Source organism: Eleginops maclovinus, chromosome 5 (genome assembly GCF_036324505.1).
Source record: "Eleginops maclovinus isolate JMC-PN-2008 ecotype Puerto Natales chromosome 5, JC_Emac_rtc_rv5, whole genome shotgun sequence".
NCBI classification, from domain to species: Eukaryota; Metazoa; Chordata; class Actinopteri; order Perciformes; family Eleginopidae; genus Eleginops; species Eleginops maclovinus.
The window spans coordinates 18,505,157-18,528,775 of NC_086353.1; the positions used below are offsets into that span (position 1 = coordinate 18,505,157).

Below are 23,619 nucleotides of genomic sequence, written 5' to 3' on the forward strand. Positions count from 1 at the left end.
ACTTCTGTTAGAAGCATTGATAAATCCTGCTAATGCTGATGGCCCATTAGATGTCAACAATACAATATATACACCTTTGATTATATTTTAAAGTTTGAGCTATTATTTTTTTTACCCTGGAGCAAGTATATGTACCTTTTTTGCAAGCACTGACACATGCCCTGACAAATGTGTCACTCATTCATTTTATCCCCGAACTATGCATTTTTAAAGCAGTCTGATGGTGGAAAAACATGACTCACTCATGACTTTATTAGTGTTATTCAAGATGGTTTCAGACTTGTCCAAGCATCAGATTACATCCAATATCCGACTCCATCACACGATCAGAAAAATGTTTCCAGCTTTAGTTTGATGTTGCTTAAGCTGCTCCTCTCTTACATGAAAGAGGTGGGTCGTGTTTTTTTTTTGTCCTTTGGTAACGCTTAATATAAAACCGATGTTGACCCACTTCAGGGAGAAGGTTCCACAGCCTGAGCTTGAACTCCACCCGACTAAAAAACTGCTTTTTTTCACCAGGCACCAGTCAGGAGGCTGAACTCTCCCCTCCCTCCCAACTCTCCCCCATGCCCCTATTGGACCTGGATTTAACACCCCAATAAAGTTGACTTTGATTTGCTCAAGATTCAGGCTCCAGAATAAATGTTGAACAATATAGAATACGTATGGGTCAGTCCAATAAACATTAAAACACTGTGCTGATCATTATTAGATAATATATTATGGCACTAATTCGCACAAGTGTGAATTAGCTCAAGGACAAATTAGAGATAGCTGTTCTTTATTAAAGTATTTGTAATTAGTAGTGGGCGTACCTGCTCTCTACATACTGTAGAAACACAACAGCAAAATTAGCGCAGAGCCGCTTTCTCTTGTGAATGCAGCTTACGGCAAAGATCCTGCTCATGGTTAAAGGATAATAAACAAAGGTTTAGGGTTAGGGTCCAAACAATTTCCCATTGAAATCTGAATGCCATTTCCTTAAGACTGTTACTCTGAAAACTAACAGCCATTGCTCAAAGGCCTGGTTCTCCAAAAAAACACACTCTTCTGCTATTGGTACGACATGACCGCCTAAACCCGCCTCTAATTAGCTAGTGTCCGTTGGGTTGGTTAAGACAAGGTCTTCGCTGTGTTTTTCTCTCCAACCACTGTGTTTGTTTTTATATGAAAACAATTAGACAATTCTATTTCAGCTATTTGAAGTTGTGTACCTGTGACCGTGTTAAGAATGCATTTCTCAGCTCCAATGATAATGAATATAAAGCAGTTTTTTTGGACGTTTTGCCATGCTCAGTGCGCGAGTCAGGCCTCACTGCCACTGTAAAGCTAAAAGCATGCAAACAAAGTCATCACATTCCCAACATGACAACACAAATCACCCTGCTTTAAGAAATGATACCTGGATCCATTTATTTTGACAGATAGTTGGCTCAACTCTGCTGCCTATTAATGCTGACATTTAGATACACAGTAAGGAATGGTATAAACACAGGTAGAGGAAAGTTATTTGAACCTGCTACACGTTTGCTTTCAAATGATATTCAGTACCTTCAAGGTCACACTCATTTTATGTGAATGACTCACCAAGCACCTAATTTGATCCTCGCACAAGTTGTAATTTAAAAACAAAAGAAATTAGTAATGGACTAGGGCAACACATTGTTCACTCATTTTTCTACCAGTGATGTACTGTAAGATCAGCCCAGGGCTATTTTTTTCACTCCTGTCAGTCAGTGTGTGTAACAGCCCCTTTCACTCTGTTGGAACTTGTCGGCTGAAGCTATGAGTCAGACAAAGCTAATACATAAACTCTTGAGGCACATGCAAAGTCCCTGGCACTGCACGATACACTGTGATGTGGTAAAGAACATACGACTGATAAGTGTTTTTCTGCAGGGGGACATAAAGAAAGGAGGAGGGAGGATATTTCTGAAACAAATGATCTAAAGGTAAGCAATGCTCACTATGGCTCTTTATCAAAGCTAGAAGTGTTTGGTAAAATCACTTAAAATGCAATAGCTATAGCTGTTATCATTGTTTTTGTAAAGGCAAGGTATGTCTAGAACAACAAGTCAATTCAAAGTGCTTTACAAAAAACAGTAAAGGCACTAAGACATAGTGCACAAAAAAGACCTTCATTAAAAAGCAAGAAAAATCCAATTTGTGAGAAGATAAAATGCAGTAAGACAGGTTTAAAATACAAGGCTAATAGTTAAAGTGGAGTTTAAAGTAATATAATAAAGTAATATCATAATATTTGATTTAATAAAAGGTAGCAACAAAAATGAGTGAATAAGTAGTAAGATTTGCAGCAGACCTGCAGTTATTAACAATGGGTGTTGCTGCCATTAATAACATAAATCATAGTAATGATAGATGTTACCAACAGTAATAACTATAATATAGTACTAAAACACATTGCTTGCATAAATGTACCTTGCATAATAGATATAAAGATTGTACAGTGTCAAATAATTTAACTTTGACAAAATGGCTTATGACTTTTCAGATTAAGAGCAACTTTTATACACACAATATGAGGATAAAAAAACATAACTTACTCGGGGAATGCAACTGGGTTATGGGTAAAATGTGTGTAGACCGCAGTGTCAGCAGCATGAAATGCAATTAATACTTTTGCAGTAAATATTAAATCTGTTCATCTTTTCAAACTACTGTCTCCTCAGTCCAGATGTGATGTTTGTTCTACAGTTGCCTGTAACGTGGTTTAGAAATCAATGCAAACTGTGCGAATAGTGCAATGCAAATATTTCCTGTGAAATGTTTAATGTGGGCTAATATCTGACGGATATTTGTTACTGTTTCATGTCTGCAGTGGCTTCATGTGGGTGCATGCTGTGTCAGTGGGTTTGTGGGTGTTATGTACAGAATTGCTGGGGGGCTTCACTCTTTACAGCTGAATACCCCAGATTCCCCTGTCAGATTAAGCTATTATTTCCATTAAGACAAGTTACCTCAGGCAAAATATTGCTATCATAGGAAATGCGACATTTCACAAGGGAACATTCTATAGTTATCAAAAGGCCTATGTTTTAGCTTTATGACATGTCTGAGTGTTTGGGATCTAAACTAATTAAAGATAGTAATTTTAAAACAGTATCTATAAAAAATAAGAAAACACAAGGTCTTAATAATAGCAAAACAACTCTCAAAACTCCAAAGCAATATTAGATCAGCTCACAAACAGACATGCCTTTATGTTCAGTATTGCTGACGTTATTCAATTCAAGGCTTTATTTTCATGTGCACAATAAAGCCCTGAATTGAATAATGTCAACGAGGGTTGAATCCTGTTTAACCGTTGTTGCAAATGCTGGGTAACACAGCAATTTATGTAAATAAATACTGGGAATATGATTTGTAAAAATCTATATACATACCTGTAAAAGTGTTCAGACATGAGTTAAAAAAGTAGATTAAAAAATAATAAAATGCCACGATATTGAAAGTTGTGTCTTGAATACGTACTGAATATCGGTGTGTCTTAATACTGATCCTTCTGTTAGTATGCTTCCATGTTGTCAGAGATGGAAAAGACACTCAGATCTTGTACTTAAGTAAAAGTAGAACACAATGTTGGAATACTCAAGTCCTGCACTCAAAAGTGAAAGTAGAGAGGTATTGGCATCAAAACATACTTAATGTACTGAAAGTAAAAGTACTCATTATGCAGATCAGCCCATTTCAGAATAATATATGATATATATTTTGATGCATTAAAGTGTTTAATAAAGCTGGTAAGGGTGCAGCTATTTTTTAATGAATGTGTATGCTGCAGGGCAGCTTGTGAATTTACTCCAGGTGTAACTAAAGACTTGAGTATATTTCACACAATTCATCAAATCTGCAAAGTAACTAAAGGTATTAAATAAATGAGGTGGAGTAAAAGTACAAAGCAGTAAAAAAATGTAAATAGTACTTTAACTCAAAATTACAGTAGTTCCTTTACACCACTTCATGTAGTAGTACACTGCATACACTATCTATCTACTTTTAATGTTCATTTTGCCATAGTACTGTAACATTGCACACAGAAATTCATTGGAATTGACAATTACTACTGGTAGCTAGTTTGTTAGCTCCAGTTCATAGTTCCAAATGCACATTTTTGACTGTTATAAATGCACTGCATTTTGCCATTTTTCTAAACAGTGTGGCCAAATGAACAATGATGGGATCCCTATGAAGGCTAACATCTATTGTAAAGTGAAGAAGAGATTTATTCAATGGAATATTTTCTAACCGCTTCTTTAGCTCACATCAGCCACCATCATGTGTTGGTCATACCAGACCAGTAAGGCTGCAGCAGCAAAACCCCTGAATGTAATGAACTGAAAAACTGTACTTGTTGTTGCTGTTGAAAACAAGTTCTTCTTTTGTGATTATGTTATATGAAAAATGTATCTCAATGAATACAGCCTTCTGTGCGTACAGATTGAATCATTTTTGCTGTTTCATGACTTTCTTTTCTTGACCATTGTAATCTTTCAGCAGAAATGTAAAGCCACCATGTGTAAAATGTCGAGATCTTGAGGAAATACGGTTTCCTCTCGTGGCAGTTTGAGTAATTACACTGTAGCACACTGCAATGCACCCTACCCCCAGCCATACATAAGCATGGGGAACCCTGAGATAAATAAGTATTCAACAAAAACCTGTTAGAACATTTTATTATCAAATGATTCCACTTTTAAGCTGTTATCTGACTATACTTGAGTAAATGCTTTGTTTAATTCTGAAGCAGCGTTTTATATATTTATTTCTGACTTTTGATGTTTGTTTTTTGACTCAAATATAATTGCATGTCAGTGTGTGCCTCTGCAATGACAGTACATGCTTTGAAGATGTATTCAGTAATAATTTCAGTCCATATGCATGACAGCTGATCAAAGATTTAGTTCCATTTCCTGCAGCTACAACTGAAATCTCACACCATTTTATCTATGGTTCTGTAGTAAATCCTTTCTGTTCAAAGGAAAGCCACATTCATGAGCACCGACCTACGCCCTTTCTATACAGCTCCAGGTGAACCCTTTAAATCAATGTTGGGTTCTAAAGAGACGTTTCCACAGGGGACATTGATACAAAGGAAAGAAATATGACCGCATTCAATGAGATGATATGACTTAGGGAAGGACTGTGTGTGCATATACTGCCTCAGGGTATGGTTCAATATCATGTAAAACCACCTTTTCACGCTCATGGTCTATTAAGCTCAGCATAACACTTGGTCAAAAAACTTTGTATAATCAGTCTTTTGTTGTTGTTGTCATTCTTGCAACAGATAGCGTTGGATGGACAATCTAATAACATCCACGTCTGTCGGCTCTGGTGGAGGTGGGGGTGGCGGAGGTGTTGGAGGAAGTAGCAGAGGTAAGATCTGAGAGGTGTAGGCCTTTACCTTTTGTGCTGCATACACTTTCTTTGTTTTGTATTTTCAACAAATGTATCATTTACCTAACACAGGCTTAAATAAGCTGTAGAATGTCTTATTGTATGTTATTACAAATGGAGGAAAAATAATTACTCTCAATGAGGTATGTGTCTCTGCATTTTGGATAGAAAGGAATTAGTGCCAATGTAAACTGTTCACAGTGAACACTTTGAATGCTACATTCAAAACATAATACTTATTTGTGATTAACCATTTATATTTTCTTTACAGTGGTCACAAAGTCAGTGACAACTACTCGACTGACATCGCAAAGTAAGCTGGGCCATTCTTCGCACCTAGCATACATCATGATTTATACACATAGTTACCTCTTAAATTATACACTGAATTGATTATACATTGTAATCAATGATAGATTGTAAAGTGTTAGCTGCACTCAACACTTTTTCCTATTACGAATTGACCCAAATGACTTTCACAAATGTGAAAGGGGTAAAGTATTACATCCCAATTAGATTTATTAGGATTTTGACTGCTTTAACCTTATTTTCTTTTAGTTATCCAGCTGTTACAGATCAGTTTCACTGCTCTTTTTGGCTTTGTTTTCTCGATGCAGCAGGTGACTTTAATCATGTGGAAACTAAAGACAAACATATCTATGATACTTTCTGAGTAGGGCTAGACAAAGTTATCAGCTAGCTTGTGGAGATGTAGCTTATCCTTTAGCTGCTAAAGAGCCCGATATATTTGTTTTTAGTTAATGGAAACTAAATCTGAGCTAAAAGTAGATACATTTATTACATTTGGTAGCCAAAATTAAAATTAATGTTTCAGTTGAATCAGCAGGATGTGTTAATAACCAATTTCTTGCTTCAAGCAACAAAGGTTGATCATAATGAGTGCTATGTTTACAGATTGTTTTGCTGCCTACTTGTGGCCAATGCCTTGAGAGAGCGCTAAAGGTCGCCACGCTCCAAGCACACAGCTTTTTATTTTGATTACACATGAAATGTCATTACCTGTGGCAGCAGCAGCAGAAATGATGATATACTGTGCGTGTCATTCACACTAAGAGTGGAAGGATGTAATGAGAGTAATAGGGCATGTTCAGTCATGCCAGGCAAGCAGAGGCTTACTTTAGGAATGTTCTTTTATGATTCCACCAAAAAAAAGTTGGAATAGGTATTCAAGTTGTTTCTCAAATATGGGCTTTTCATGTGCAGTCTTGTATTTTAAACTGGATTGAGGCAAATAATAAATTAACCATCCTTAGCCCCTGCAGACCTTATGAGTGCTCGATGATGCATTTGATAAGATCTAACCTTTTAGAGCTGGGATGAATTTACTATTCATGATGAGTTGGCAAATCTCGTCCTCTCTTTTGATTTCCTGTCTTCTCCTCTAGATGATCTCTCTATGAACACAGGAGGGTCAGGTGAGAAAGCTGTGTCAGGAAGCTCTGGGGGAATCCTGATCACATCCAGCAGCTCCAACGCCGCTGGCTCAGGTGGATACATCTCTAGTGGAACAAGCAGCTCAGGCCGGACCACATCCAGCAGCTCCAACGCCACCAGCTCAGGTGGATACGGCTCCAGCGGGACAAGCAACTCAGGGTTCATCACATCCAGCAGCTCCAATACGGCCAGCATCGGTGGATATGGTTCTGGAGAAACAAGCAGTTCAGCCCTGACCACATCCAGCAGCTCCAGCGCAGGCAACTCCGGTGGATATGGCTCAGGCGGAACAAGCAGCTCAGGGTTCATCACATCCAGCAGCTCAAATGCTGCCAGCTCCAGTGGATATGGCTCTGGCGGAACAAGCAGCTCAGGCCTGACCACATCCATCAGCTCCAATGCTGCCAGCTCCGGTGGATACGGAAACAGCAAGTCCGCAGGTGGCATCAGCGTCACTACTCTAGGTGCCTCCTCTGCTGTATCCTCAGGGGTTGGAAATTCAGCAATCTCAGGGGGCTCAGGGGCAGCAACAAAGGGAACTGCTGGGGCGGTGGGGTTCAGGGCCACTGGGAAGGGATCCTCTGGCATGTCTTCTGGTTTTGTGAGTGGGGGCAGAGATGGAAAAAGAGACGGGGGTCTAGGAGCCGTGACAGTTTCAACAATGACGAAGAGCAGTTACAGTTCAGGAGGGTCTGGGGAGGCAAAGAGAGGATCGTCTTCAGCAGTCACTTATTCACCTGTTCCAAAAGAGAAGAAGAGCACGAGCACCATGGCAGCAGCGGTCTCAGATGTCTTTTACGGTTAGTCAAAGGTCAAGGGTCATGAATTCATGCCGCTTTCCTGAACTGTTGGGTTGTTTTCACATTGTTTGCTGTTGAAACAAAGGGAACCACAGAACGTCTATTTTTTGTCATTGTGTTTCAGAAAGTTCAAGCACAAACTCCTCTCCAGAGTACAAAAGGAAGGAGTATGGTAAGGTTCACTTGAATCTCAGGAAACTATGGAATGTGAACATGTAATCAAATTGTTATTCACTTTTTATGTTTTTCTTTCAGGTATTTCAAGTTCTACTTCTAGCTCTGCCACCAGAGGGAGAACTAATAGCAGAGGTACACTGGCTGCTCTGAAACAGTAGTTTATAAAACATGCATAAATACACATTAATACAATTGAATCCTCCAATTTAGAAAATATTAAGTTACATTAAAGCGCCAAAGATTTTAGATCTTCAGCTTTTCTCGTTTTCTAGAGAGTGAGATCAGAGCAAGACTTCAGAGTGCTTCTCCTCCAGCAAGTTGTGAGTATGACTATTTAACGTCATGCATATCCATGACACAACAATGTACTAAAAAAATATAAGTTTGCTTGAATTTCAAGTAAATTGATACTAGGCACAGGGTGGTTGTCTCTTTGAGGCTCATTGTCATCTCTCCTGTACAGGGACGGAGCTGGATGACGTGAAGCGCCTGCTGAGAGGAAACCGCTCCACCAGCACCAGCCCCACCAGATCCCCCAACAACACGCTGCCTATCCCCAAGAAGGCCAGCGTTGAAACTAGGACCATGTCTGACAGCACCGCCACAGCTTCAGCCAATCAGATGCCAGGTTTGTTATCTTTGAAGGTCTATTGTGTAGGATCTAGTGCCATCTAGTGGTCAGGCTGCAATATGCAACCAAATGAATACCATACTTCTAAGGAGGACCTGTTTGCCATGTAGATAGAAAGGGCTCCTTCTCAGTTTAGAATAATAAGGTCAGTTAGGTGATTCATTTCTGCCAATACATCCCTCTTTATCATTCACACTAGATCTTTAACAATTCTAATACAAGTTATCTTTTTTTAATATTATTTTTTAGTACATGTTCTGCATTCCTTTTTTAAATTGTTCCTACCAGAGCACTATGGCAGCATTTGGTCCGGAGGTGTGAGCAGTGGCTACGGTTACAACACTAGCTCCAACAACATGTCGGCTACCTCCAACCTTTACTCATCAGGTCAGTCTCACAAACAACCAAACGCATCAGCAACCTGGTGCTAGATGTACCACTTTTGCATCTCACCATTCATTATTAATTGACGGTTGCATGTTTCTACTTGTTTTGTAAATTACATGAATAATATCATAAATAGATGTGATCTGAGATGATAGTTTACGGGAATTAGTCATACATTATGCTTTAAGCTTTGCCAACTGTGATAAATGGGTTATGTGGTGTTTTCTGTCCATGCAGGAGTTCAGAACAACCTGACACTCAGCTCCCCATCGATGAACGGTGGACTCTCTGCTGGCAGCACTAGTAATTCTCCTAAAAGCCTACTGTGGTTTCACATCCTTAGCTAGGCACTGACAGTACGTAACAATGTTGCTTCTCCATCTATCTCAGTTCCTATGTATGGTCTTCAGAATAACCTGGCCAGTACCAGCCCCATGGCCCTCTCTGCCACCGGAGCCAACACACAAACGGGTAAAGTAATGATTTCCTTCTAGTTGTTCATAACCAGATAATATTGTTCTGCCATGGATGGATTAGGTAAATGACCTACCACACACAGGCCCAGGGACCCAAAATGTCAGAATCACCCCATGCCCTAATCTACAAAAAAACACTAAAATAGTCACGTCAATATTAAATCTTTTAATAACATAATGTTTGTTTCATCAACAAAAATGCTATATGCTTTAATATTATATCATGTTTGAGCAAGCATGTTTTACTTTCTACCATGCGTGTTTGTCTCCTCACAGTTTATGGTGTCCAGAAAAATGTCTCTGGTAGCGGAATCGGCACAACCACAGGTGAGGGATAGATGCTAAAAGGTGTTAACAAATATTGCTTTGTCATTTATGAAACAGAGTACCAAACAACCCCATAACATATAAGTTAAAGTCCTTCACAGTATACTAAATACAATCTTTTGGTATCAGAAACTGACTATAACAGTTTGTGTGTTTCTGAAGCACATGTCATTCAAAATGCCTGCGCTCAATAGGCCATCATATGAGTTTTTATGGTTGTGTTTTTGTTAATCACAGGGAGACCCAGCAGTCCCCTACACGATGAGAGCCCAGGCAAAGACTTTAAGTTTGTGCTGATAGAGAAGGAGAATGCTCCTGTGAAGAAGGAGACCGAGCGGCTGGTCATGACCAAAGACACAGGGAAGCAGTTCATGCCTGCTACTACTTCTGGTAATACTAAGTACTGATATATTAAAAAATCACCTAAGATATACACTTGTTGAGCATTGTTCCTCTGTATGATCACTGACAATGTACTGTTGTAACTGTCTTGTAGCTTTCTTCTCCGGGGACTCCCTACAGAGAGAGAAACAGAAGTTATCATCCAGCACAATGGAGGAACGAACAGATGCTAAATGTAGACATCAATTCCTACTGGCTTTATGATTCATCCCATACATTATATTTGTTGCCCGGCATGTAATTGATTCCAATGTCTTTCATTTGCTTTCTTTTTAAAGCTGCAACCCTAAAAGTGGCCACAAAAGACAAAGCCACCTACGCAGGTACTGTAAAAAGTTCCCCCTTTCATCCTAACAGTAATCTGTCAGTCAAATCCTCCACCACCCCAAGCAAAAAAACAGAATTGCAAATTAAAGATTACTTTAGAATATTTTTTAAGGGTCAAACATGATAGAGGTTGAATGTTAAGATATGTGGAAAATAGATTTTCATTATAGAAAATACGAGTTGATGAGAAGATAGAGCTAAGTATGAAGCTACAGCCAGGAGAGAGGTAGCTTTGCTGAGCCTAACTGGAAACAAATGGGGGAACATCTAGCCTGACTCTGTCCAAAGCTAACTAGAACCCCAAAAAACTCAATAATTAAAATGTTTTATCTTTTTATGTGCAAAAAACTGAAAGTGTAAAGACGACTATGTCTTGGCTAATGTGTTGCTAATCGGGTCCTGGCTTTAGCTTTACATTTAAGCTAAGAGTGTTATCGATAATCTCATCTAACTCTCGCAAAGAAAGCAGAAATCCTTTAATGTCAGTACAATATACAATAAAAGTCTTACAGTATAAGCTTTGAAATATACTGGTAAATAATCCGTACATAAATTCCTGGAAAAAATGAAGAGACCACTTCAGCATTATCATTTTCTCTTGTTTTATTATTTATAGGTATGTCTTTGAGTTAAATGTTTTTTATTTTATTGTATTCTATAAACTACTGACAATTGTTCTCTGTGTTAAAATTCAACAAACACTGGAATGGTTGCTATACTTCTAGAGATAAAGATTTAAGAAAAACTTGGAGTGGTCTCTTAATTTTTTCCGGAGCTGTACTAAAGGGTCCTGTATTCGAGAAATAATACAAAGAGGATAGAAAACATGAATCTGTTTGTTTGTTTCTCAGAGATCAGTGACAGTGACTCGTTCTTCAGCTTCTGCTCCTGCTGCAGTTGGTGGAAGTGGCTGCTTGGCCTCCTGCTCAGCCTGCTCCTCCTCCTCGGCCTCCTCTTTGGACTCATCGCTTTGGGTAGGACGTGCATTCTTGGCATGACTTCCATGAGTGTAAGTCAAACCCATTTACATATCAATAATCATCTCTCTGGCTTCACAGGCGAAGAAGTGAAACGCCTGAAGAACCGTGTCGATGCTCTGGAATCCATCACTGGCACGGCATCGGCCAGGTCCAGCCGTTTGTCGGCCTCCTCTGGAATCAACATCATCGACCCGCTGGACTCGGCGTACATCGAAAGGAGTTCTGCTGGGTCTACCTTGACCCGCTCTGACAATGGGATCAACCTGGGAGCAGCTGGACCTAGAGTAGACGCTGGGAGTGGACCAGGGCAGGACAGCGCCACCCTGCAGAGAACCGTGCAGCATCTGGTCAGGGCTGAACTCCGCTCTGATGCTCTGAGAGGTACAGAAATATAACACTCTTATTGGTGATATTCACAATAAATCAATCCATTTGTCAGTGAAACAACTTCTTGTTCATGTACTGTGTATTTGATTTATCCACATTCTTTTCTATTTTCAGATTCACTTGCATACTCACTAAAAGGGGAGAGAGGAGACCCAGGAGTTAAAGGCATGTTTGCACAAATTATTGAGTTATTCGGAAATTGATATTTTGTTGAGTTCCTTCATAAAGGCGGGCTGTTTCTTCACAGGTGACACAGGGATGCTTGGACAAAAAGGTAAGCGACTGAGAAAAGGTCATGAATTCCTAACTTCAGCAAAAGGGGATATTCATTAAGCTGTATAATGGCTATAATTCCGGCTTTTGCAGGTGACGGTGGCTTTCCTGGCCTGCCAGGTGAGACTGAAAACAAATGTGTTGTAGCTTTTTCCTTGTGACAACTCTCACTGCTTGATCATTGCCACTCATTTGTATTGTTTCTTTAGGCCCTCCTGGGCAGATAGGGCACCCAGGACTGGATGGACCAAGGGGACCAAAGGGAAGTTCAGGTAGCGGCCATTTAAGATCGTTTAATTGGTTCTTTGAGAACGAAAAACACTGGCGATGAGAACACATGGGCTGAATCTCTCCTGATTTGTAACCAGGTGAACCAGGCTCTGAGGGTCCACAAGGCCAGAGGGGCCGTGATGGACAAGTGGGCTCCCGTGGAGAAGCTGGACCACCAGGTTTTGGAGAGAAAGGAGACAGAGGTAGGTAATGTTTTTGTTGAATTATGTAAAGTTACTCTTTGTGTTCAATCTTTGACAATAAGACCTTCTTTTGGCAGGATCTCAAGGCGAGGCAGGACGTCCTGGTCTTGCTGGTGCTCCTGGTCCTGTGGGGCCGAAAGGTAAGGTCAAAGGTCATAGAGGGATAACATTTAAAGACAATAGCAATGTTATTGCATCACAATAAAAATGAGATTTTAAAGCCACTATGAATTTCTTTGTTTGATTTAGGTTCCACAGGAGAGCAGGGTTCCCATGGAATTCCAGGTAAAAACTCCAGTTGCACATGGACATTTTATTCTATCTGTAAAATCTTATTGAGTGGCAGTCATGTGTTAAATCTGTAATCATGTGTGTGCAGGTGCTCCAGGTCCAAAAGGTTTCCAGGGTGAAGTAGGAGCACCAGGAGTGCCTGGTACTTTTTAGTTTCACTTGTTGTCATTTCCATAAACCCCCCCCAAAAAAATGATGTGTAACAAAAGACTCAAATATAATAAGATGATGAAGTGATTGTGTTTTTGTATGAGAAAGACAGACAATGTCACTGCTTTATTAACCAATGTTAAATGTAATAGTTTAGTTCAGACCAACTTTTTTAGAACGCCTTTGACACTTACTGTTTTTTATGCAGGTGATCGAGGAGCACCAGGTATTTCAGGAATCAAAGGGGACCCAGGAGAGAGAGGAGCACGTGGAATATCAGGTGTGTTACAGAGTATTCACATGATGCAAAAACCATGAATAAAGACGCCATTACAGCAGGTTCTACTTTTTGAAGGTAAAATCATATGTACTGTTCAAAATAATGTTAATGTAAGTTATGTTCTTAGTTTAATTTGGATTCCATGAAACTAGCTAGCTTTTCTACTTTATAAGCTAAAATTGCAAATTCAGTCTACACCAGATACATCTAGGGAAGCTAAGTTAGAGCTTATTAGCTAACCTTAGTTTAGGTTAGCCAGCTGAACCCTGGTATTCTGGATGCATTCGCTTAATGTTATCTATTGAAGGCCGTATTTTGCTAACACATTTTTGGAACACCTTTGAGAGTGTGCATTAACATTAACAACCCTAAATACAGTCCATAGACTCTAGATAGTCGGAGAGGTCACAGTTTTTAAGTTAAGTTACAAAAAGTTAAACATTGGAAGAAGTAATACATATTAATAATTACATAAAGTAGGCTTACCTTTAACTGTAAGTAAAACTAACATCCTGTATTTGATGATTTTACATTTATGGTTAAAGGGGAACCAGGACAACCTGGATCACAAGGCCCTGCTGGACCAAAGGGATCTAAAGGAAGTGGAGGTGAGAAGAGGGGTTTATACATTAATGAGATGACAAAATTGGAGAGTAATATATTGATAACAGCATTTAATCTCACCAGCTGAGTTTATTCTGTATTTACCAACCACTATGACATTCTGTCATGGCTGCCAGAAAAAACTCAAATAATATTTACGCTTGTTGTTGAGGTAGATATAGTAATGTTATCAAGATCTCCGTGTATGCAGGTGAATCAGGCTCAAATGGACTTCCTGGTGCTAGAGGATCACCTGGACTTCCTGGAGATGTTGGTCCCAGAGGTACAACAACACATTTTTATGTTCAATTCAACTGAGAGTTGAAGGAATATTGCTGTGAGAGGCAAGACAAGATTTAAACTAGCACATGCTCGGGCACGCATGCACACACTTGAACACCCACACCCACACAGACACAGACAAACACCAGTCAACCTACAGCAGAACAACATTTTAAGTAAGGCTTCTCGTTTTCAGTGAATTTGATAGCCCTGTAATAAAAATGTAAAAGATGTGAAATACAGGAGTTCAGTTGACGTTGATGGGGAAATCATTCAATCGAATATTTCAATATTATTCAAGTCTGGACCACAGTAGTAGAGCAACTGATTGACCGGTTGACAGTGCCATCATTTTATTCACCACAAGCATGAAAAATAAATGTCTGCAACATTTCCTCGCCAACACTCCTGGAACTAAGAACCTCATCAAACATCCAACTTTTGAAATACTGTATCTATAATAGGAAGTTTCATCATGTGATGGAATATAACTCTGTCTTTCAGGTGACCCAGGAGCACCTGGTAAATTCATTGCTTCAGGTAAGAACAGCGGCAAAGCAATACTTACTAATTACACATTAGATTTAAACTTTAGGAAAACACAAAAACAGTTAAATTATAACTGGTCTCTTGCATTTTGTTTCTAGCTGGCTCTAATGCTGTTGCCATCCCCGGACCACCAGGGCCTGCCGGGCCTCCAGGTTCTGCTGGAACCCATGGTCTGTCTGGTCCCATCGGCCCCGCCGGTCTCCCAGGACGACCCGGTAAATTCAAATTCTCTTTGCCCATGTTAAGAATCAATACTTTTTGGATTGGTCACATCTGACAGATGGATGTGAGACACATAAAACATATTTAACAGTTTATTTTGTGACGGTACATTGATATCATAATTTAGGACCTAAGGGAGATCAAGGAGATCAAGGAGAAAAGGGAGATAAGGGAGAGCAAGGAAAACCTGGCGAGCCTGGGTCTGTCACAAGTTCAGAATCCCTCGGAACCGACAGTGAGTACCTTATTACGTCTTTAATTCTTTGCTTTGGCACTATTTAGGGATTGGCAGTAATATGGACACCTTCACCATCGTTGTTTTTGTTTCTAACAGAACTTTCTTCAGCTACTAACCTGCCTGGCCCTCCTGGTCCACCAGGACCTCCAGGGCCTGCTGGAGCAACTGGTCCTCAAGGTCCTTCTGGTAAGTGAAAGGCTTTTTTTTTTTTCCTTAAGATATTTTTTGGGGGCTTTTTGCCTTTAATCGGATAGGACAGTGGAGAGTGACAGGAAAGTGGGAGAGAGAGTCGGGGTGGGATCTGGAAAGGACCACGGGTCGGGAATCGAACCCGGGTCGCCGGCGTACGGTGCAGGTGCCCCAGCCAGTTGCGCCACGGCTGGGGCCAAGTGAAAGGCTTTTTGTAAGATATAAGGGCCTTAGAAATAATCGGGATTGGTGCTTGGTTGAAATTAATGATGATTCAAATAATGCAACTCTTGTTTAGGTGAGGGTAAAGAGGGTCCTCCCGGACGCAGAGGTCCTGCAGGAGAGCCAGGTAAAAAAAAATAGTCTTTCATTACGCAGACAAACAAATACTGTACATAACTACATCATCAACATAAAGCATGGTTTAAACAGTGTCAACATGAAAAAAAAATGCTGCTGTCTTCCTAGGAGTTGGTCTTCCTGGATCTCCAGGAGAAAAAGGAGAACCAGGGAGTTTTGTTCCTACCTCAGGTTGGTGAAACAAATCTAAATTCAGATGCGTCATATATCCTTAGACACCTGGACATGTGTCATGTTCAGCCCCTTCTTTACTAGCTTAGCCTGTTTGATGTGTTCTTCTCTTGTTTGTCTTAGAAACCTTTTTTGCTGGACCACCAGGACCCCCGGGCCCACAGGGTGCAGCAGGTATGTTGAGCAAATGAGATGCTTCTGAAAACAGAAGTCTCTTACAAACATGTCGATAGGACTGCATGTAAGATGGATTCAGACATATGAAAATGATCAAAACTATATCGAGATTGACGTAGGTCAGAGGTTATGGTTCACAGTAATGTTCTTTTATCTTATCGTTTCTCACCCTAGGTGTTCGAGGACCAGAAGGGTTCCAAGGTGAGACATTTGAAAAGATTGTATACATAGTGTTTATAAAGTACAGATTTTAAAACAAACATATCTTAATGTACTGGTGATTGTTTCAGGAGAACCAGGTCAATCAGGACTCCCAGGGAGTCCAGGGAAACCAGGTCATGGTATGTGAACAACTTTTTGATCCTAGGCTTGTTAAAAAGAAGATGACCAAGTAATGGTCCGCAAAATAGTTGGAAAGCTATCATTAGTGCAAAAGGATCCACTTTTCCAGCCTTATCAGCTACATTTTGGTGGAGTTCAACTGTTATGGAAATATTCCAAAAGTCAACAATTAACCTCCAAGCTGTTTAACCTTGATGTTAAAATAGTGTTTTGGTTTTCTTTTCAGGTTTCCCAGGTCAGCCTGGACCTAGGGGACCCGAGGGTCAACCAGGCCCAGAGGGGCCAGAGGGGATCCCAGGAGCTAAAGGTACACTAAGCCAAATCTTTTGAGTGATGTTCATCAAATCTTTTTTTTTGATACTACAAGACACAGTAGAACATTCTTGTCCATACTGTGATCCTTTCAGGTGATCCAGGAATCCCCGGTGCCCCAGGTATCCCTGGAGTCTCCGTTGGTAAGACCATTTCATACATCATATAAAATGAATTTATAATCATTTTCACCAATGTTGTGTTCTCAGAAAGTCTGGAGGGTTTCGAGTAACAGTAACTATGAATGACAAACTATCAGTCAGTCAAACATGCTCCAAAAGCCATTTATTTGTATTCATTATTAAGATGTTTATCCACCAGGGGTCTTACAGTGATAGCTGACAAAGTCAAATATATTGATCTATACCATTACCTATATGTTTAACACATCATGCATCATTCGACCTGGGTTTGAGGTTTTTTAAATGTAATTTCTATTTTCTACTTGACATTTTATTGGGGATTGGTATTGTCATCCCAGGTGGCTCCTATAGTCCTGCCGCCTCAGGCCCACCAGGCCAACCTGGACCACCTGGACCACCCGGTCCATCCGGTCCACCTGGAAGAGACGGAAGTGGACACATGGATGTAGGCACGTACCTTGCAGAGTACCTTCAGAGTAAGTTGTCTTCTTGTAAAATAATTGCATTAACTTATCATTTTGAAAATGGATGTTGGACTCATCCAAACTAAGTTATCTAGGATGAGCTGCATTTAAGTTCTTCGAAAGCAACTTCGACTTATCAAACCACGTCAACGATAATACATTCTTTCTTCTTTTTTCATGTGACATTTTATCTGATTGATAATGTTGTGATTTCAGGTAGCTCCTTCAGTTCTGGTGCCCCAGGGCCACCTGGACCACCAGGTCCTCCTGGAAGAGATGGAACTGGATCTGGATCACCTGATGTGGGCCAGTACATTGCACAGTACATTCAGAGTATGCTATTTATTAATTTTACACTAAGACTGTATAAAATAGAGAACAAATTCCATTGATCTATATGTGAAACATTGTGTTGACGTGCAGGTGATGGCGTCAGACAGTACCTGGCAGGACCTCCTGGGCCTCCTGGGCCACCTGGTGCTTCATGGCCTTCGAGTCCTGCAGGGGACGGACTGGTGGATGACGTGGCAAACAGAGTTATCGCCTACATGCAGAGTATGACCAATAACATGAAAATGTGACCTGTACAGTATTATGCAGTTAACAGTACTGAAAACGTATGTTACATGGTTCTCCTATCTAGGCCAAGGTAGAGGATATGACAGGGATCCTGGCCCTCCTGGTCCTCCAGGTCCTCCTGGCTCCATCTCTGTCAATGATGTCATCGCCGTATTACAAAGTAAGTGTCATTTGAGGGTGGTTTGAATCCCCACATTTATTGCAGATTGCAGTTATTAATATTTAAATGGCATGCATGAGGTTTGTTAGTTTGACAGACTGCATATGAAGTGGACGTTGTCACAGGGACAATTAATTGGTTATTAAACATAAACAGGAAGAATATTAGCAACCTATCAACCGTAAGGTCGTACTGATCTAGTGCATACCATTTTTATCGTCTATTCTAATCTGGGACCGTAATTGACAAATGAACATGCTCTACTAAAAAAGACTGAAAACTATAGATTGAGACCTTAAACTTTATGTTAGCGCTTACTGAAATGATACATCAATTGACAATATTTCTCTCTCCCTGCTGGATATTAGAAAGAATACAAGTTTGGAACAACAATCCTCAAGCTCTTCAAAAGCATAGCCTTTAGAATATTTGCCAAAATGTTATCTGTGTCCAGGAGAGGAAGTGAGGAGATATGGTGCTGGTACTCCTGGTCCACCGGGACCCCCTGGAGCTCCGGGCCATGGCAGCTACAGAATCAACACCCAGGAGGTGGCTGAACGTGTACTCACCCTACTGAATGGTGAGGGTTAAATGGGACTGCAGGTTTACAATTAAAAGGTGTTATGATGAAAGAGCATGACTCTGATTAAATGTGGCTCCTATCTGTATCCAGAGAGGCAGGTGTTAGGTGTCCCCGGACCCCCTGGACCCCCTGGGCTACCTGGAGACTCATTCCAAGGTTAGAAACCCAATAAGAACCCAGACAGTCATTCGATTTAGTAGCTCTCTTCAACCAATTTATGTTCATTTTCCTTTTCCAACTTCAATCAGTTGTCGGTCCTCAAGGGCATCCAGGAGCCCCGGGTGTCCCTGGTATCCCTGGTAGAGAAGGTCCACCTGGACCACCAGGATCTAGCAACTACATCAATTCAGACATACGTGACTACTTGCAGAGTGAGTCTAACAACATTAGTTTAACCTATTTAAGGGGGATTTGAGTTATTCACATTTTGTCTGCCTCCACATCTGCTCCATTATCCTAAAGGTGTGGACTTTAGAGGTTTACCAGGCCCCCCTGGTCCCCCTGGACCAGAGGGCCCCCCTCGTGGTCTCCATGGACTGGTTTCCTTTGCTGAGTATGCAAACAGAGAACCTCCCACAGCAGAAAAACAACAATACATCAACGGTGAGATTAAAAGAATACTTACTCAAAACATACATGTGATGAATTTAAAAAATGTCACTTGATAAAGCAGTCTACATCAAAGTCACATATTGTGACCCAATGTTTGCTGAGTCATTGGTCCTTATGCGATCCTGTTATATTGTATTGTCTACAGATGATAGTATGAGAGGAACTATGTTCGGCCTTCCTGGTGCACCAGGCCCTCCTGGACCCCCAGGACACAGGGGAGAGCCAGGGGAACCTGGCACAAAGGACAGCATCCTGGATACTGGAGACTACTCCAGCGTCGCTGTCAAAGTAACTGATTACATCAAATGTAAGTGATTTAGAGGAAGTTTGGTGTAAACCTTGTCACAGAATGTTCACTACCTGAACCTTGCTTTCAATATAATACCATTTTAATGGTTACCTGAGCAATGCTGAACTTTGCTGTCCCCTAAACGCAGCCCACGGTCTGCTCCGTGATGTTGGGGGAAACTCTGAACGTTTTGTTCAAGGACCTCCAGGACCTCCTGGACTTCCTGGAATGCCTGGACAAAGCCAATTGGTTAGCTCCCGTGAAAATATCATGGATGTTGTGGAATACATCAAATGTAAGTCGTTATGAGCTTGTTGTACTATTTTTACAAAGCTTTTTAGAAATAATTTTACTGAGAGGTACACAAATGGACACTGAATCTAGCAAGACAATTGCCAAGTTGCCGCTGTCCACACGGCTCACACAGGATTTATGGAAAATATTAGTAGCCAAACACAGAACGTAAGGGGAAGTCGGTATATATAATTAAAAGTGTGATTAAGAAGAAGTAAAGCTGGTAAAAATCCTGTAAATACATGAAACTAAGGGATTCCTCTAATACAAAGCAAAAGCAACAAACACAACATGAGAAAAAAGGAATCACTCGGGGAACAAACACAAACAGGAAACACAGCAGAAGCACACCAAGAAACAGCAACGACGAACTGACAGAGAAGGCTGTGAGAGACAGACACATAGAACTACTTACAATGACCAAACACAGCTAGCAAGGCCAGGCAAAAACACAAGGGCAGCAGGGTTATAACACACAGGTAGAAAGAAGGCGGCGCAAGCAATTACAAAGGCCAGAAACACAAGACAAAAAGTAGAACCAGACAAGACACAAGGAGAGTGTAATACAAAATAGAACAGGAAAAACAATAAACAATATAATGACATCGATGTTCAACCGTTTAACTGTGATTAAATATACGATGTTAAAAATCTAAAATAACTACAATGAAACACGAGTAGTAAAGGTAGGCGTTGACATGATTCCTTACTTTGCCTCTTATTTTCCAGCTCAGGGTCTGCTACGTGACTTAAAACAAAACCACAATGATCATGGCATCCAAGGTCCGCGAGGAGCACCGGGACCTCCAGGTCCACCGGGACTCAGCCAGTTGTTTGGGTCCCAAGAAAATCTTATTGATTTAGTGGAATACATCAAAAGTAAAGAATCATCTACCTACAGTTTTCTAACAACTAGATAGTGGCTTAAAGATATAGGTATTGTAATGAAATATTTCCTCCACAGAAAATGGATCCATTGTAGGACCGCCTGGGAGACCAGGACAGAAAGGGGACATTGGGTTCCCGGGGCCAAAAGGAGACAGAGGTAGGTCTGCTAGTAGCCTATGGTTTGAGTTCATTCAGGCACCCCGCTAATGTTATGTGTCCTTCAAGGTGTGCTGCTGTCTGTAGCTGTGTTCAACCAAGTAATCATAGCAGCTGTTCGATCACCACTAAGCAAATAAAGAAGTGCTAATCATGATTTTGAACTATTTCTATAATGGCTTCACTTCGCAGAAACAAGAAATGCAACATAACATCCTTTAAGATGAATAAACCCATTGACGATATAGCTAGTTAACAAGATTTTAGCAAATAATTAAGTACCTATATCATTTTTAACACCTGACATGTTGACTTTATTTCCAGACAACAAGTTATTCAAGATTACATCCTTGAATATGTGTGTGAAAAACAAAGCTAGCAGGATTCACATTAACAGGTTTTAGATTCGTTTATTTGAAGGACGGAGCCCTGCTTCAGATACTTTCTAAGGATATTTTTGAATGTTTGATGCGACTTGCTTGGAGTGGGAGCCAAATGTTTAAAGCACTTCACATCAAGCAACACTTTGATAAAACTTTTGTTTTACAGGAGAATACGCACCGGCTGTTAAAAGAAGGAAGAGGAACGTTAGAATGTAACTGTCCACGTACTGAGTTTGTGAAAGTTTAATGTGGAATCTGGTGTGTATAAAGATGGTGAATGTACGGACACATACAATTGTTCTTGTAATTGTTTTGATAGTATTTGTGTGTCTACTGTGTTGTGTGAAATCAAAGACTGTATATCTTTGAATGAGCTTGTTTGATTCACTGTTTTGAGGGGATATATCTTTTTACTTTGTGGGATTTCATGTAGTTGTCTTTCTATCATCTTTTCATATTCCATTTTTTTTTTTCCCACATTTTTTTTATGTGCAATTGTTTACAGAAGATTTTCACTGTCAGATAATTACATACGTATTCATAGCTGGAAAGACCGGACAACTGTGGTACAGAGGAAAACGTTTATTTACAGCAAAATGAAAATCTACATTACACAAGTATTCTAAAAACTATACATTTATTTTTTTTTAAATGCATAACACTTTTGATATGGATAACATTGTTTCAGTCAACATTCAGATTTTTTTTTTGTTGAAGAATAAAACAGACAACAGACCAAGAACTGATTATTCTGTAATGATGTTGTGGGTAGTCTGCAAACCTCTTCTGAGTGAATAGTACAGATGCTGCATTGTGGGGGTTGCAGTTTCATATCCATTGCTACTGAGAAAGATTCGTAAAAAGGTGCACAGCACTTCGATGCAATTTTTGTACATAATAGATCAGTTATTAAATACCTTAACTCCCAATAGCCAATCACAAAGAAATGAGATGATAGAATGACCCAATCAGAAGTCAGGATGACCTAAACCAGTCAGGTCCATTTTTGTTTGTTTTAACAACTGCATCGAATATCACATTCATATTACATCTGCCTCAATAACAATAAGAGAAATGCTAAGCGCACCGTTTGTTTCTTTGAGTACAGATGCAATAATTCTAAAATGTGCTTCAGAGCTGCACATTACACCATAAGCCTTACTAAAATCTTTAAAGGCGATCACATCAGGTATACAGTATATCTATACAGCTGCTTTAAAGAATAAGGCTATTAGCTAGCACGACATTGAAAAGAGTATTTTAATCAAAATAATTCCATATCAAGGATATGCTGGGCAGCAAAAACATTATGATGAGGCTTATGAAGCAAACCAGAGAGAAAACACAGGATGCATCATCATCGTTTGTCTGAACCGAAATATGTTGGATTCTGTAAGGCAGGCGTTGGAAACTCTTACAAATGTCGAATTTTCCGAATCGACATCAATGAAAAGTCCCTGAATTCTGCTCCAATTTCTGCTTGACAACAATAAAGTGGTGTTACCTAAAAAAAACAAAGCAACAAACAGGTACGTAAATGCTTGTTCGGCAGTCTTTGTTTCTGCCCCACAGTGGTTTCCTAACAGTGGCCCTTTGTGTATGTAAACACCATCTCTACTGTACTTTCTGCCGGACGCTAAAAACTCTCAAGCTCGAGACAGGAAGGCATTCTGGGAAAAAAACCCTATAAAGAAGGAATCATTTCTGCTGGAGAGATTCCTAAAGCTTATTTTGAAGTTGTGCATCAGTTTAACCTCAAAATCAGCCTAAAAGAGACATGTTACATAATAATATATCGCTTTAAGAGACCTAAATGCGTCTCCTGTAGCAGAAATACATCTATTTTATGATCAATATTAAATGATAAGGTTGCTATTTAGTATTTAGCCATATGAAATGTTAAATAAGTGGTATAAAAATGCTCTCCTTACTGAGAGCAAATGTCTACATGTGAGAAAAAGAGCAGCAGATATTTATTAGAAATTGCTTGGATTTAAAAGCCAAACAGATGACATTCCTCAGGCACTGGATTATTTATTATAAAAACAGTTCAGTCACGAAAGGAAAGTCGGGCAGAGAGCTACTTCACTTTGAGGTGAGGATCGAAACACTGAATCTGAAAATCTCCTTCATATTTCCCCTTTGGAATAAGTCTAATAGTGTGAAAATATGAGAAAACAGAGCTGCAGACTCTGGAAGAAAGTCTTCTGACATCCTCAAACTGTTTCAGAGGATGAAGGCAAGGCAGCACGGGCTCTTTACTGTCGGTCTGTGTGTGTGCTCATTACGTCCATGTGTGTGTCTGTGCACGTGTGCAGAGGTTTCATCTAGAAACCCGTGGAGTGGACTGAGGGGATGGGGTAGAACTTGGAGATGCGGCTCTGGGAGG

General features: G+C 40.1%; 2 protein-coding genes across 3 annotated transcripts in view; one reads left to right on the top strand and one right to left on the bottom strand.

Moving 5' to 3' along the window:
* The first annotated feature begins 1,834 nt into the window (after positions 1-1,834).
* col17a1a (collagen, type XVII, alpha 1a) lies at positions 1,835-21,972 on the top strand. 2 transcript variants are annotated; one of them, XM_063883282.1, is made up of 52 exons: positions 1,835-1,952; positions 5,309-5,397; positions 5,690-5,731; positions 6,825-7,673; positions 7,798-7,845; positions 7,929-7,982; positions 8,123-8,170; positions 8,314-8,478; positions 8,770-8,868; positions 9,106-9,171; positions 9,259-9,339; positions 9,621-9,671; positions 9,909-10,061; positions 10,168-10,248; positions 10,352-10,396; positions 11,252-11,374; positions 11,459-11,761; positions 11,882-11,932; positions 12,015-12,041; positions 12,134-12,160; positions 12,250-12,312; positions 12,409-12,513; positions 12,591-12,653; positions 12,763-12,798; positions 12,893-12,946; positions 13,163-13,234; positions 13,780-13,842; positions 14,049-14,120; positions 14,624-14,659; positions 14,767-14,883; positions 15,018-15,125; positions 15,225-15,314; positions 15,616-15,666; positions 15,786-15,848; positions 15,972-16,022; positions 16,200-16,226; positions 16,316-16,366; positions 16,594-16,674; positions 16,775-16,822; positions 17,161-17,298; positions 17,503-17,619; positions 17,710-17,841; positions 17,930-18,025; positions 18,480-18,605; positions 18,699-18,764; positions 18,857-18,979; positions 19,071-19,211; positions 19,366-19,527; positions 19,658-19,804; positions 20,533-20,682; positions 20,768-20,848; positions 21,397-21,972. In XM_063883282.1, the coding sequence occupies exons 2-52, from the start codon at positions 5,319-5,321 to the stop codon at positions 21,444-21,446; spliced, it is 5,172 nt and encodes a 1,723-aa protein (XP_063739352.1). In that variant the 5' UTR covers positions 1,835-1,952; positions 5,309-5,318; the 3' UTR covers positions 21,447-21,972. The 2 variants fall into 2 exon arrangements, with proteins under 2 accessions (XP_063739352.1, XP_063739353.1); XM_063883283.1 differs by lacking the exon at positions 5,690-5,731.
* LOC134864365 (serine/threonine-protein kinase 10-like) overlaps positions 21,798-23,619 on the bottom strand; it is a 28,349-nt gene continuing 26,527 nt past the window's right edge. The window contains 1 exon segment of the mRNA XM_063883284.1: positions 21,798-23,619. Coding sequence (XP_063739354.1) covers positions 23,558-23,619 — 62 coding nt within the window. The 3' untranslated portion in view covers positions 21,798-23,557.

Bases quoted from the DNA above. Each gene is read 5' to 3' on its own strand.
- col17a1a (XM_063883282.1), top strand. From the start codon at position 5,319: ATGGACAATCTAATAACATCCACGTCTGTCGGCTCTGGTGGAGGTGGG. The intron at 7,983-8,122 runs GTACACTGGCTG...CTCGTTTTCTAG, and splicing joins AGGGAGAACTAATAGCAGAG to AGAGTGAGATCAGAGCAAGA. The intron at 20,849-21,396 runs GTAGGTCTGCTA...TTTGTTTTACAG, and splicing joins GGGGCCAAAAGGAGACAGAG to GAGAATACGCACCGGCTGTT.